The 14843-nt window shown below is 31.5% G+C and overlaps 1 protein-coding gene and 1 long non-coding RNA gene across 6 annotated transcripts; both read right to left on the bottom strand.

Moving 5' to 3' along the window:
* Positions 1-396: 396 nt before the first annotated feature.
* LOC130946920 (mitogen-activated protein kinase 9-like) lies at positions 397-2865 on the bottom strand. Of its 3 annotated transcripts, none has more exons than XM_057875836.1 (7): positions 2382-2538; positions 1817-2225; positions 1574-1701; positions 1430-1489; positions 1146-1295; positions 954-1003; positions 397-844 (listed from the first exon to the last, which is right to left on the bottom strand). In XM_057875836.1, the coding sequence occupies exons 1-7, from the start codon at positions 2397-2399 to the stop codon at positions 775-777; spliced, it is 885 nt and encodes a 294-aa protein (XP_057731819.1). In that variant the 5' UTR covers positions 2400-2538; the 3' UTR covers positions 397-774. The 3 variants fall into 3 exon arrangements, with proteins under 3 accessions (XP_057731819.1, XP_057731811.1, XP_057731803.1); XM_057875828.1 differs by having other exon boundaries at positions 398-849; positions 2382-2865; XM_057875820.1 differs by having other exon boundaries at positions 398-825; positions 2382-2865.
* A 4374-nt stretch (positions 2866-7239) lies between these two features.
* On the bottom strand, positions 7240-13394 carry LOC130955141 (uncharacterized). Of its 3 annotated transcripts, none has more exons than XR_009076746.1 (6): positions 13141-13394; positions 12646-12773; positions 12000-12110; positions 11774-11877; positions 11471-11597; positions 7240-7925 (listed from the first exon to the last, which is right to left on the bottom strand). It is a non-coding gene; the product is annotated as an uncharacterized LOC130955141 (long non-coding RNA). The 3 variants fall into 3 exon arrangements; XR_009076846.1 differs by having other exon boundaries at positions 12000-12101; XR_009076951.1 differs by having other exon boundaries at positions 12646-12763.
* Positions 13395-14843: the final 1449 nt, after the last annotated feature.

Here is a 14843-nt window from a genome sequence, read left to right as displayed (position 1 = left end):
TTTTTTTCAATTTAGTCCCTATTAACGTTAAACGTCAAAAAAATGTTAGTGAATTGTGAAATTACTTTTATACCCTTAGAGACCTAATTAAAAAGAAAAAAATATAAAGACTTAATTGAAAATTCGGTGAAACTATAAATATTCAATGAAAGATATTCCTATAATCCATATTCAATGATTCTAAGACATGAAAAATATTTCTATAATCCCTTTTATTTTGTCACTATCATTCTTTTGCTTATTTATATACAAATTGTACCAAAAATACTTTCTCTTTTTTTTTTTCGACTTTCAAAATACCTTATCTTAAGAACCTAAAAAAAAGAATGGATAAAATGAAATAGAAATAATAGTAATAAGCATATATAAAATTCAATTTTCATCTTTCAAGTATTCATTATGATAATGCATCCAGTTTATATAATAAACTTTACATTAATACTTAAGAGCATACTTACATCTAGTTTGGAATTGGAGGAATGCATCCACCAATTGATATTGTATACAAATAAACAATAATCGATGTAAAATAAAATACTACAATTTTGTATGCGCCCTTTAGCAAATGGGCAAAAGACTATCACTATGAAAATCCATGCTATGCCTAATGAATACAAAATTGGGTGACTTCAATTCAATAGGTAACTACTCATGCCTGTCTAAGAATTTCTCTATAACGACTGAGAATGCCGCAAAGCCAGCACAACCAGCACATGCTGCTTTTGGACCACCTACAATCACAAAGCAACACCAAAGCATTCTGGCGCTTTCTCGTCAGAAGTTCATCCTTCGCTCTCTCCTTCTCGAGCTCTTTCCTCTTCTTTTCTGCATTAATTTTTCGCTTCTTTTCTTGGATGAGGTTCAGACAATACACGGGAAGAAACATCATTCTAAATATTGAAATTCATGAAGATGAGTTGAGATTGATATAGTTTTATCATCAGTGGATTTACCTATCAAATACTTGTCCGGAAAGAACCATTGCTACATAATTAGCTGCTACCTGTAATTACAATTACAGTTACATTACATAAGGTATATTACCAAAGGAGTGCGTATAGAAATGAAGTTGCATTTGGTTAGATACAAATATGATTGCGGCATGTCATATGGTTGGATATCAAACTAGACTTTGAAAAACTAACCCTTGCAATGGACTCAGGTGGAGGACTGCCAAGCAAATCGGTCATGAGATACAATTGGTGCACCACATTTTTACCCAAAAACAATGGCTTTCCATTGAGCATTTCTGCAAATATGCATCCAATGCTCCAGATATCAATTGCAGGGGTATACTGCACAACACAAGGATTAAAAATTTACATTTACATTTACATAGATATTCCATTCCATTACTTTTAAGCAAACTCATCTTGTTGTATCTTGCAGAAGCAACCCAGAGGTATTGTCAAAGTAGAGAGAAGCTTACTTTAGAGAAAAAAGAACCACAAAATTCAGGTGCCCGGTACCACCGAGTTGCAACATAGTCCTTAGTAAGAGTAAGTAAATTAAGTCAGCAAGAGGTTGGTAAACAAGTATCATATTGACATGGCATGCACAATAGTACACTTACAGTCCAGAATATAGCTGATGGAGCATCATTAAAAGAAACTCGAGCAAGTCCAAAATCACATATCTTTAGTTTGCAATCAGCATTGGCAAGAATATTTTTGGGCTTTAAGTCACGATGAAAAACATTTGCTGAGAGATAAACAGTATATATATATATATATATATATATATATATATATATATATGAGTATAAATGCGATGGCAGTATGAACTAATTATAAGAAATTAGGAAACTTAATAACACCTGTATGTATATATTTGAGGCCTCGAAGAAGTTGGTACAAGAAAAATTGGTGATGCTCAGGTGTAAGATCATCGTTTGCCTTGATTACTTGATGAAGGTCAGATTCCATCGACTCAAAGACAACGTAGATATCCTTGAACTCTTGACGGGAAGGAGGAAGCATAATATGTTTAATTTCTACTATATCAAGATGGCGAAGCAAGCGCAGGAGCTTAATTTCTCTTAGGATTCTTGTAGCATCCGATACATGTTCAAAAACATCATTGATTTTCTTGATTGCAACTTTTTCCCCAGTATGAGTGTCAAGGGCAGAGCCCACGACACCAAAACTTCCTTTCCCGATGACTTCGTGGATTTGGTATCGGCTTGCCTCTCCATACTCAGTGAAAAACTCAGCTTCTGTAGAACCCTGTTTGATAAGCAGAAAATTCATTAGGGTCTAGGGTCCAGGGAAGGGGACAACAGTACACACTGGCAATGCCAATGCCAATGCTGTGATCGGGAATTACAATTACAATTAAAATTACAATCACAATCTCGAGAAGAAAGGTTTGAGATCTGGGACCTTTTTGTGGGGATCCATGGAAGAGTGTTTGAAGAAGATCTGGGTAGGGACTTTGAGGGGCTTCAATCCAGAGATATCAAAGTCATCGTCAATGGTAAGTTCAGTTTCTTGATTGCTAGTGGGAATAGAGGCCAATCGTGCCCGCAAATCTCTCACCAACAACACATCGAAGCATTAGAATTGGGAGATGCCGTTTGACTACTAGTTATTTTAAGAATAACATTTCTCCCGTTCTTAGTGTAGTAGGAGGAAGATTTGAGGAGCGGCGATTTGAGGCAAGGCACCGCGAGGCGCGGTGAGGCAAGGCGGGACGAGGGGATGCAATAGGCAAGGCAGACGAGCGGAGAAGAACAGAGCATCTGTGGGCGACGCAGAGGGACGACGACGCCGCTATGGAAGACGGCAGCAGAGTGCGACGGAGGAGAAATCTAATTGGGAACTTAGGAGAATAACCTAGGGATAGTTGAGTTCTCTGATTTTGGGGGACAAAAATATAAAGGGCATTTTTGGTATTTTATAAAAATAGAAGTGTTTTTAATTAAACTTTTTTACTAAATTATGAGAATATTCGATTTTTTAATGGAATATTCTGTTATTTCAAACGGTTTTATGACGGTAAGGACTAAATTGAAAAAAAATTAACGTACAAGGACCCAATTAAAAGAAAAAAAAGTATAAGGACCTAATTAAAAATTTCGTGAAACTATAAGAATCAACAGAGTAATTAAACCTGAATTTAATTTTGATATGACTATATATTTCTGTTAGAAACAAATAAGAATGGTTTATCAATATTGTGATTCTTTTATTTGTTCATTTACAATTTTACACCAGGAAAGCTGAGTTAACATTCATTTTAGTACACAAAACTTCCTCAAATCTTGAAGTGATCAAAATTTTACATCCCTTGTTGGTACCAGTAGAATTTTCACTAACAATTTGCTCTTGCTTATCTTTTATTTCCTTAAATAAAATTCCTATGTTGTTCAAGTCTAGTTCATCCCAAAGGTCATCTAGAATCACAAGGGTATCTTTTATTTGCAATTGGCATGATTTCTTCATTGTTTTTTACAACATCAACTAGTTGTTGAACTGTTAGCTCATTTCTTTCAAGCTCCACATTGAGTTCTTTTAGATCCTTAACATGGTTTTCGTAATTGATAATATAATCAAGTTGTCGAATACTCGCATCCAGGAGTAAGTCGATAACTTTCTCTAATGGTTTATATTACATCAAGAACAATAGAAGAAGCAAGGAAACTGAGAATTGAATTGCTTGCATTTCAAAAGAAGTGTGTATTTAACATTGTGTATGCAAGAGTGAAAGGAACATGTATTTATACAATTGTGAGTGGAAGATTCTAGAAATAGAAAGCTAACATGATCATAACCAACTCACAACAAAAAACAGAAACTAGTAACAAACTATAACTACCCTTCATCTCTATTGTTTATTTTACCATTAATACTCCCTTCAAACTTAGATGGGGATTAAGACTCACTCTAAGTTTGATTCTAAACTTATCAAAGAGCTTAATAGAGAGGGGTTTTGTGAATATATTAGCAACTTGTTCCAAGGAAGGGATGTAAACTATGTAAAGCTGTTTTTGATTGACAAGCTTCCTTAAGAAGTGTAAATCGAGCTCGAGTTTTTGCAGCTGCTATGCAGAATGGGATTAGCTGCTAGGAGGTAAGCTGATTAATTGTCACAGTAGATGGTTAGGGGAATTTGTTGAGGGATTTTTAGCTTGCTAAGGAGTTGTTGAATGGAGATGATTTCTAATTGAGCAGAGGCCAGATACCTGTATTCTACATCAGTGTTGCTCCTACTCAGTTTGCTTTGTTTTTGACACTTTCATGACACCAAATTGTTGCCTAGATAGATGCAGAACCCTGTTATAGATTTGTGATCATCTACATCACTAGCCTAGTCTGCATTTGCATAGGCCAACATTCTAAAATTAGAACACTTAGTAAACACCATGCCATGAGATATTGTACCTCTTAGATATCGAAGTATGCGATTAAGAGCTTTCCATTGCTAAATAGTAGGATGCTGCAAAAACCGATACACACGATTAACAGAATAATCCAAGTCAGCTCTGGTTGTAGCTAAATATTGTAAAGTTCTTACCATGGACCAATATAGTTTTGGATTATCAAAGGGATCAGAATCATTGACAAATGATTTGAGGTTGGAAAGCATTAGGGTTGGCACTGGATTGGCATTCATCATGCCAGTTTTTATTAATAACTCTAATATATTTTTCTTGAGATAAACATGATGTTGCCGTCATTCTGATAAGTGACTTCAAGACAAAGGAAGAAGTTGAATTTACTCAGGTCTTTCAATGGAAAAATAATATTTAATTTGGCTATTAAAACTTCAATTAATATGGTGAATCAATTTGAGTGCATGGTGTTGTGTTAACATTGTCCTCTTCAATGGAAATTGAGTATGTGTAAATATAAGAGTAAGAGTGTATGTCATTGTAGTATTAGGAATGGAACTAATAGACATAAGAGGAAAAGAAAGATAAATAGTCATAGAATTTTGATTGCCAGTAGTAGATGTAAGAGTAGTAGAATAATTCAGCATATAAAAAATTGTTTTTATCAAATTGCATATTTCTTGATAAGTATATTTTGCCTGATTTGGTCATGCATTTAAAACCATAATGATTATTGTCATATCCTAGGAAAATGCAACTTTTATATTTAAATTGTAATTTATGTTTATTATATGGTCTTAGAAAAAGAAAGCAAGCATAATAAAAAATTCTAGGCAATGTGTAATTTGGTTTTTTATTGTACAATGTTTAAAAGGGTGATAAATGATCAAGTGTGCAAGTAGGTAACCTACTTAATAAGTAGACAACAATCGAGACGAAATCTTCTTAAAATATCATAGGTAAAGTAGCAGTATATACTATATATATATATTTCAAATAAAATTTTTAGAAGGGTTAACCACAAAAAATGCACTCGAATTTTGTTATCGACAAAAACGTTCTCAAATAATTTAAAAATGGCCAACATTAAATATATATTCTCAAAAAAATGCTTTAGAGATTCAATTTTGATGCGATTTTTTACAAGTATAATTAGATAAATAAGTTATTTTTATCCTTAGAATTTGGTAATTTTTCACTTAGTATATATTTTTTGTGCTTTTTTTGTCAACAGCTAAAAATACTTTTGAAAAATAAAATAAAAATATAGAGATCAAATTTTTATCCTCTTTCATATGTGTATTTTTTAAACAATTATCTAAATATTTCTATAAAATTTTGGATTAAATGCATAAGCAGTTTGTCAAATACAAAAGTCTTGCCACTTACAAAAAGATAATATTCTTTTTAGACATTTTTGTCGTATTTTTAAATTATTTGAGAGTAATTTTCGATAATAAAATTCGGGTGTATTTTTGATAGTTTACTCTTTTTAAAAATATGTGCATATATGATGTGAATTAGTTAAGGATGCATAGATGTGTGTGAAAAGTGAAGTATGGATAAAGCACTATGGGTAATTAGGTTTATACATTGGGATTAAAAAAGTTGTTATAGGTTAGATAGAGGTTTAAGCTAATCAAAATTTAAATTCTTGGTCCACTTCCTTTTTTTCTAACTACGTTGCAACTCTCTAAAATTTTCATGATATTTGTATATATTTATTAAATATTTATTAATTATTAGAAGAAAAAATTTTAGAATGTAAAGTCAAAAGAGGATTGAGTGATTTAAACTTATATACTAGATCAATAAATACATAAGTGTGGATTCGATTATTCAATTCTATGTTCTCCTTTTTTTATGAGAATCTTATCTTGCAAGTTTGTAATTCTTTTAAAACTCAATCTGAGTGATGGAATTGAATCGAGATATATATATATATATATATATATATATAGCCCTCCATGCTCATATATGTTCTTGATTATATTTTTATTTTAATCAAATAGGTAGAAGTAGGTAGAATAAATGAGTGTCTCGTAACTTCCTCTTAGTGAGTGTTGATATTTATTAATTTTATCTTCACGAGGAAGAGTTGATAAATTCATATTTTATATAATTTTTTATTGAAAAAAAATTAAATTTATCAACTTGAATTTTATCCTTGTTAATGAACATCTTTATGAATTTTTTTAATTGAATTTAATTGATTAAAATATTTTTCTTAGGCCTTTAAAATTGTTAAATTAATTTCATTTTTATTCCACATGCCTTGATATGTTCAAAGATGGTTTAGAAAGATGAAAAAAAAAAAAGTAAAACATGCATACGCATTATAGCTAGCATATGACTCGCTTAAAATAACATGTGCAATCAGATTTTAAATATGCTTCTCTCTAGAATTCCTAGGATCTATAGCAAAATTCTCTCTAATTTTATCTTGTCCAAGTTTAATCCTTGTTCATATTTTCTTGTTCTAGCACTTTGGTTTGTTTAGATTCTCTTGTTATTTTTTTATTTTATCATTAGTTTATAAACTCTTGTTGGATGATTTTTCATCAATGAATTTGATATTTTATATTATTCTTACTTACTTGAGATGTTATTTTCGTGTTCTTGAATTAGGTAGTTGTAATTTTTACTAATTGTTGCAATTTATGTTGTTTTATGTTTATGCGCTCTAAGTATTTGACAAAATACTTGAACTAGTTATAAAGTATATTTTTTTATTCTTGAATTGGATTGAAAATTTGGGTGATCTTAATGTCCAAATTAATTAATAATTTAGAACTATTAATTACCCTTATTTTTGGTAACACTAACATTTTAACTAATTAATAAGTTGGTTAACATTTATGAATTATGTTAATTAAGCTTAATTAACTTTCCTTAGTTCACTCTTTGTAATGATCATGTTATGATTAGTGATAATGATGGTAATTTTTTAACATGTAACCCTTGTCAAGATCTTTTAGAACTTGAGAAAGGGGGTTGACTCAAAAGCAGAGAAAGAGAATCACACAAGTATATATCCTAGTTCGGTTTTCAAGTGCAATGAAACCTACATCCAGTCTCCACCACAACCATGGTGAAATTTCAACTATAATCAAACTTATTACATGCACCAATACCAATGAATTACAACCTAATTCATCTAGTATCACCTACCAAATTTTTAACCTAAGCCTAGTATCCACCAAGTGCCATCTCAACTTGACTAAGAAAAACTCCAATCTAGTTCAGCAACCACCAAATGTTATCCCAACTTGACTAAGAAGAACTAATCCTAGTTCAACAAAAATCAAATACATAAAAAATTACTTTGGCTTTCTCAATTTATCTCTTTTGCCTCTTTTCACTAATGGCTTTTTCATTTTCTCACTTTACCATGATTAGCCTTTTTCTCAATTACAGAAAAATAGACATAAAAAAATCATAACAAAAAAATCTCAAACAAAGCTCAAAGAAGAAGGAAACAACACTGCACGAAAATTCTCATGACAATATGCATAGTTGCAGTCAACACTAAGCAAGAGGAAACCTGAATTCATGTCATGCTGCAATTCTTCAACTTGCGCTGCAATCAACCCTAAGCAAGAGAAAACACGAATTCAAGTGGTGTTATAGTTGTTCAAATTGTGCTACAAGTAGTAGTAGTAGTTGTGTTGTTGTCAAGTCTAAGCAAGACAAAGTAGTAATAGTAGCAGTAGTTCTGCTGTTGTTAACTCTAAGAAAGAGGAAACCTAAATTCAAGATGTGCTACAAGTAGTAGTTTCAAATTATGCTACAAGTAGTAGTCTCAAGTAGTGTAGTAGAGAATATCTAAATTCAAGTTGTGCTACAAGTAGTAGTAGAAGTAGTTGTGTTGTTGTCAACTCTAAAAGAGAAGAAACATAAATTAGTTGTGCTACAAGTAGTAGTTTTAAGTTGTGCAATAAGTAGTAGTCTCAAGTTGTGCTACAAGTAGTAGTAATAGTAGTTGTGGTGTTGTCAACTCTAAAAAAGAGGAAACCTAAATTCAATTATGCTACAAGTAGTAGTTTCAAGTTGTTCTACAAGCAGTAGTAGTTGTGTTGTCAACTCTAAACAAGAGGAAACTTAAATTCAAGTTGTGCTACTAGTAGTAGTAGTTGTGTTGTTGTCAAGTCTAAGCAAGACAAAGTAGTAATAGTAGCAGTAGTTCTGCTGTTGTTAACTCTAAGAAAGAACAAACCTAAATTCAAGTTGTGCTACGAGTAATAGTAGTAGTAGTGTGTTATTGTCAACTCTAAAAGAGAAGAAACATAAATTAGTTGTGCTACAGGAAATAGTTTCAAGTTGTGCTACAAGTAGTAGTAATAGTAGTTGTGTTGTTGTCAACTCTAAACAAGAGGAAACCTAAATTCAGGTGTGCTACAAGTAGTAGTTTCAAGTTGTTCTACAAGCAGTAGTTTCAAGTTGTGCTACAAGTAGTAGTAGTTGTGTTGTCAACTTTAAACAAGAGGAAACTTAAATTCACGTTGTGCTACTAGTAGTAATAGTTGTGTAGTTGTCATGTCTAAGCAAGACAAAGTAGTAATAGTAGCAGTAGTTCTGCTTTTGTTAACTCTAAGAAAGAGCAAACCTAAATTCAAGTTGTGCTACAAGTAGTAGTCTCAAGTTGTGTAGTAGAGAAAACCAAATTCAAGTTGTGCTACAAGTAGTAGTAGTAGTAGTAGTAGTAGTAGTAGTAGTTGTGTTGTTGTCAACTCTAAAAGGGAAGAAACATAAATTAGTTGTGCTACAAGTAGTAGTAATAGTAGTTGTGTTGTTGTCAACTCTAAACAAGAGGAAACCTAAATTCAGTTGTGGCTACAAATAGTAGTTGTTGTGTTGTCAACTCTAAACAAGAGGAAACTTAAATTCAAGTTGTGCTACTAGTAGTAGTAGTTGTGTTGTTGTCAAGTCTAAGCAAGACAAAGTAGTAATAGTAGCAGTAGTTCTGCTGTTGTTAACTCTAAGAAAGAGCAAACCTAAATTCAAGTTGTGCTACAAGTAATAGTAGTAGTAGTGTGTTATTGTCAACTCTAAAAGAGAAGAAACATAAATTAGTTGTGCTACAGGAAATAGTTTCAAGTTGTGCTACAAGTAGTAGTAATAATAGTTGTGTTGTTGTCAACTCTAAACAAGAGGAAACCTAAATTCAGGTGTGCTACAAGTAGTAGTTTCAAGTTGTTCTACAAGCAGTAATTTCAAGTTGTGCTACAAGTAGTAATTTCAAGTTGTGCTACAAGTAGTAGTAGTTGTGTTGTCAACTTTAAACAAGAGGAAACTTAAATTCACGTTGTGCTACTAGTAGTAGTAGTTGTGTTGTTGTCATGTCTAAGCAAGACAAAGTAGTAATAGTAGCAGTAGTTCTGCTTTTGTTAACTCTAAGAAAGAGCAAACCTAAATTCAAGTTGTGCTACAAGTAGTAGTCTCAAGTTGTGTAGTAGAGAAAACCAAATTCAAGCTGTGCTACAAGTAGTAGTAGTAGTAGTAGTAGTAGTAGTTGTTGTTGTTGTGTTGTTGTCAACTCTAAAAGGGAAGAAACATAAATTAGTTGTGCTACAAGTAGTAGTAATAGTAGTTGTGTTGTTGTCAATTCTAAACAAGAGGAAACCTAAATTCAGTTGTGGCTACAAGTAGTAGTTTCAAGTTGTTCTACAAGCAGTAGTTTCAAGTTGTGCTACAAGTAGTAGTTGTTGTGTTGTCAACTCTAAACAAGAGGAAACTTAAATTCAAGTTGTGCTACTAGTAGTAGTAGTTGTGTTGTTGTCAACTCTAAGCAAGACAAAGTAGTAATAGTAGCAGTAGTTCTGCTGTTGTTAACTCTAGGAAAGAGGAAACCTAAATTCAAGTTGTTGTGCTACAAGTAGTAGTTTCAAGTTGTGCTACAAGCAGTAGTTCCAAGTTGTGCTACATGTAGTAGTAGTTGTGTTGTCAACTCTAAACAAGAAGATACCTAAATTCAGGTTGTGCTACAAGTAGTAGTAATAGTAGTTGTGTTGTTGTCAACTCTAAACAAGAGGAATCCTAAATTCAAGTTGTGCTACAAGTAGTACTTTCAAGTTGTGCTACAAACAGTAGTTTCAAGTTGTGCTACAAGCAGTAGTAGTAGTAGTTGTGCTGTCAACTCTAAACAAGAGGAAATCTAAATTCAAGTTGTGCTACAAGTAGTAGTAGTAGTAGTAGTAGTAATTGTTGTGTTGTTATCAACTCTAAACAAGAGAAAATCTAAATTCAAGTTGTGCTACAAGTAGTAGTAGTGAAAACCTAAATTCAAGTTGTGATACAAGTAGTAGTAGTAGTAGTAGTAGTAGTTATGTTGTTGTCAACTCTAAACAAGAGGAAACCTAAATTCAAGTTGAGTTATGCTACAAGTAGTAGTAGTAGTAGTTGTGTTGTTGTCAACTCTAAACAAGAGGAAACCTAAATTCAAGTTGTGCTACAAGTAGTAGTTTTAAGTTGTGCTACAAGTAGTAGTAGTTTTGTTGTCAACTCTAAACAAGAGGAAACCTAAATTCAAATTGTGCTACAAGTAGTAGTTTCAAGAAGTAGTAGTAGTAGTGTTAGTAATAGTGTTGCAACTCTAAGCAAGAGAAAACCTAAATTCAAGTTGTGCTACAAGTAGTAGTAGTAGTAGTAATAGTACTAGTTGTGTTGTTGTCAACTATAAGAAAGACGAAGTATTAGTTGTGTTAAATTCAATTCTAGGGAAGAGGAAACCTAAATTCAAGTTGTAGTAGTGGTTGTGGTGCTGTCAACTCTAAGCAAGAGAAAATACTAGTAGTAGTTGTGTTGTTGTCAACTCTAAGCAAGAGGAAATCTAAATTCAGTTTGTGTTACAAGTAGTAGTTTCATTGTCAACTTGTCAACTCTAAGCAAGAGGAAACCTAAATTCAAATTCTGTTACAAGTAGTAGTTTCAAGTTGTGCTACAAGTAGTAGTAATAGTAGTGTTGCAACTCTAAGCAAGAGGAAACCTAAATTCATGTTGTGCTGCAGTCAATTCTAAACAAGAGTGATACGTGCTCAAGAGTATCAAAGATAAACTAGTAGTAGTAGTAGACAACATAAATGAAATCAGAAATGATCAAAGTGAAGGAATTGCAATGGAGATCGAATTCAAACTAACCTTGAATGCATACCTCATGGACTTGATTGCTTCACCGATAAGAAGCTTGGCCGACGTGATAGCCTTCAACAAGAGACACTCAACTTGGTTACTACTTGAGACAATTTTTACGTTGAGCCTACTAGATCTTTTCACCACCACAATGATTTGACAACCAATGCGTCATTTATGGAGTAGCAAAAACACAGCATTCATGATAAGAAAATAGAGATTCAAATATTAAACAAATGTGAGTACCTCTTCAATTTCGGAAAGAAAAAAAATTCAGGATTAAGACAAGAACAATTAAATCATGGTAACTACCTTCCGTAGTTCAGCCAATTTTCCCATATTTAGAACCCAATCTTCTGTGCATATCCACTTGGTAACACACCATTTTATTTTATTTGGATTTTCTCATGCCACAACTGCAAGAAATATGGCATCAAGGTCAACAATCTAAACAGCTTTCCATTATTGTGTAGTAGATAGATCTAACAAAAAAGATGAAGAACAAGGTAATTTTTAACATAAAGCAAGAACAAGGTACCTCATCCTTCAAATTCAAAACCTTCAATCACCACAATGTAGGGAGCATGGTCAAGAGGGGGCTGTAATAGGCCTTGAGCCTCTAGCCAAGTAATCTTCAGCTCTAGCAAAACTTAAAAGTACATCAAGTCAATAGATATGCATAGAAATTGAATATATTGAATCGAACAAGTTTGGTGTTTAAATTGACATATGTTTTGGATAACAGGATTAATTGAAACTGTTCAAAGCCTTCCTAAGGCTAATCTATTGGATTTGTTCCAAAGAAAATATATAAACTCTTTAGTTGTAAGTAACATACTACTCACTGCAGAAACTTAGCCACAAACATAATAAAATTGGTCAAATCAAAGGTTTCTAATAGTTTGTTACAAAATTTCAGATTGGTGTTGGTTTAAAGTATGTGAACAAGCTAGTGGAATCAATGGAACAGGGTTCTATGCATCTGAGACTTTTGTAGCTTCTGGTAAGTGAGAACAAATAATTCAAGAATAATTGTGTTTCTTCCTATCATATTTATTCATTTATGACTTGACTTATTGCAGGGCTTTCTTTTATATTGAAAACAATAATGAATAAGCCAATCAAACGGAATATGTTATGGACAGATTGATGCAAAAATGTAGTGAAAAAGAGTGAACAGAAACCTTTGGCAATTTACGGAACATTTGGTGATTGCAAATGTTTTGAAGCGCTGCCCTAAAAACCAGCATCTTCAACAGATTTACTTCTGAATGCAAACTCAGTTTCTCAGTCACTTTCTTTCTGTACACATCTTGCAAAGGAGAAAAAAAAAAACAACAGAAATTAAAGCTCCTAAACCCGAAACAAATGTAACTTCCCTAGTTTGAACAATTTCATCAGATCCTCAGAAAAATAGGGAAAAAAGAATACAAAATTAAACAAGAACCAATGACTTTGAGGCATCCAATATTTTAGAAGGGGAAAAAGCTTTCAGTTATTAGGGAATTTGAAAGAAGACCGTCAAAAACCTTCAAGAACATCGACAACAATGGCGTTTCTTGAATGTTAGATGACTCGACATTGAAAAGACTGACAACATGAAAATCAGCAGCGCATAATTCTTGGCCATGAAAATTGAAATAAAAGCAAAAAAAAAAAAAAAAAAAGAAGCCAAGTACATTGAAATTGCTGGTTGTAAATCTTTTTGGTGCTGTTTATGAACGAACGCTGGACAAAGTGGCGGCTCGGTGGCGGCGGCTGTGGCAGGACACATTGGCGGCGGTCCTCCCCCTCCCTTCCTTCTTCTCCGTTCAGCCCTCTCTTCTCTCTTCCCTTTCTTTTCTCTCCGTCTCAGCGTGTGGGGATTTGTGGTGAATGAATGGAAAAGAGAGACAAGACTAGGGGAAGGCGTTGATGTGAAGCAGTTAGCGGGTGAGGGGGTAATGGCGGCTGGTTTAGGGAGATTAGGATTAGTTATTTGGAAATTTTTGGATAGTTTAGTAATTTTAATAAAATTCAGGGTATTTGAATAATTAAAAAAATCTATTTTAATTCAATATTAATATTTTATAAAAAATATTATTCAATTATTAATTTATAAATTATTTTTTAATAAATATTCTAATTTGATAATTAGAGATTATATAATTAATTTTTTTGTTTATAAAATTTTTATTTTTTTGTAATTGTTAAGTTGTATAATTTAAATATAAAAAATTATTTAATAATTATAAAATTAGGTAAAATTTTTAATTTAATTGTCAAAATTTGATTTAATTATTTTTAATAAAATAATTTTTAAAAATAAAGTCTTTAATGAATAAATAAATTAAAATTAAATCATAATAATATTTTTTCGAAAATTATGGGTCTTATACATTAGCCATACTTGATAGATGTTGCTCACTTCCTTTATTCTTACTTTACTCTTTCTTAAGTTATTAGTCTTTCAATCACAGTTAATGATAAATAGAAATACTCAATTCTTTTGTATTTTCTTATAGAAAAACATTTATTTTATATTAATAAAATAACACTTATCTTTAAAAAAAATATAAATTAAAATATAGAATTAAAAATATTTAATGACTAAAAAAATTAATCAAAAATAGCTATAATTTAATTTATTTTAATATTTATTAATTGTTATAATGAATATTAAATAAGATAAATTTTAGTTTTTTATTTTATTTTACTAGTATTACCGCATAAAATATACAATGATAATTAGTTAAATAACATATATATTTATATATAAATAATAATTAATTTTAATGATTAATTTTAGTGTACAAATAACATTTTTGTTCATAAATATATTAGATAAAGTGATGATCACATATATGTATCACAAAGTCTTGAATAAATTTTGATCTTACATTCTTAATATATTTATAGATAACTTATGAAAAAGTTGCCAGTAGCAATATTACTTTTCCTTTAAAAAAAACAAAAAAGAAAAGAAAAAGATCATTCTCTCCTAAAGTCCTAATCTGCTTATCAACTTTGTTTTGTTTGTGTTCGTGATGCGCATTGCATGACAAAGAACTTTGTATGAAATTGTCAAAGTGAAACTCCCTTTCGGCTTTAACTTAGTTAATAGTTGATAGACTCAAGTCATGAAACTGGGTCACAATAAAAGTATTAAATTGTTTTGTGTAATGTGTAGCTACGGATTGCCATGTGAAAGCAACCGATAATAATGTTGGTCTTTTAATTTAGTTAGATAACATCAAAATTCTGAAAGTCAAATAGGTCATTAAACTGATTTAATTATTGATTTATTAATTTAGAGGTTTGAAATAATCGAATTATATTAAAATAATATATAAAATTATAAATAAATATACAAATATTTTAAAAATACATAAATTAAAATAAA

The sequence above is a fragment of the Arachis stenosperma genome, chromosome 1, assembly GCF_014773155.1.
Source record: "Arachis stenosperma cultivar V10309 chromosome 1, arast.V10309.gnm1.PFL2, whole genome shotgun sequence".
Lineage (NCBI taxonomy): Eukaryota > Viridiplantae > Streptophyta > Magnoliopsida > Fabales > Fabaceae > Arachis > Arachis stenosperma.
The sequence above is the reverse complement of the archived record's forward strand: the minus strand, read 5'-3'. Positions and strand labels throughout refer to the sequence as shown.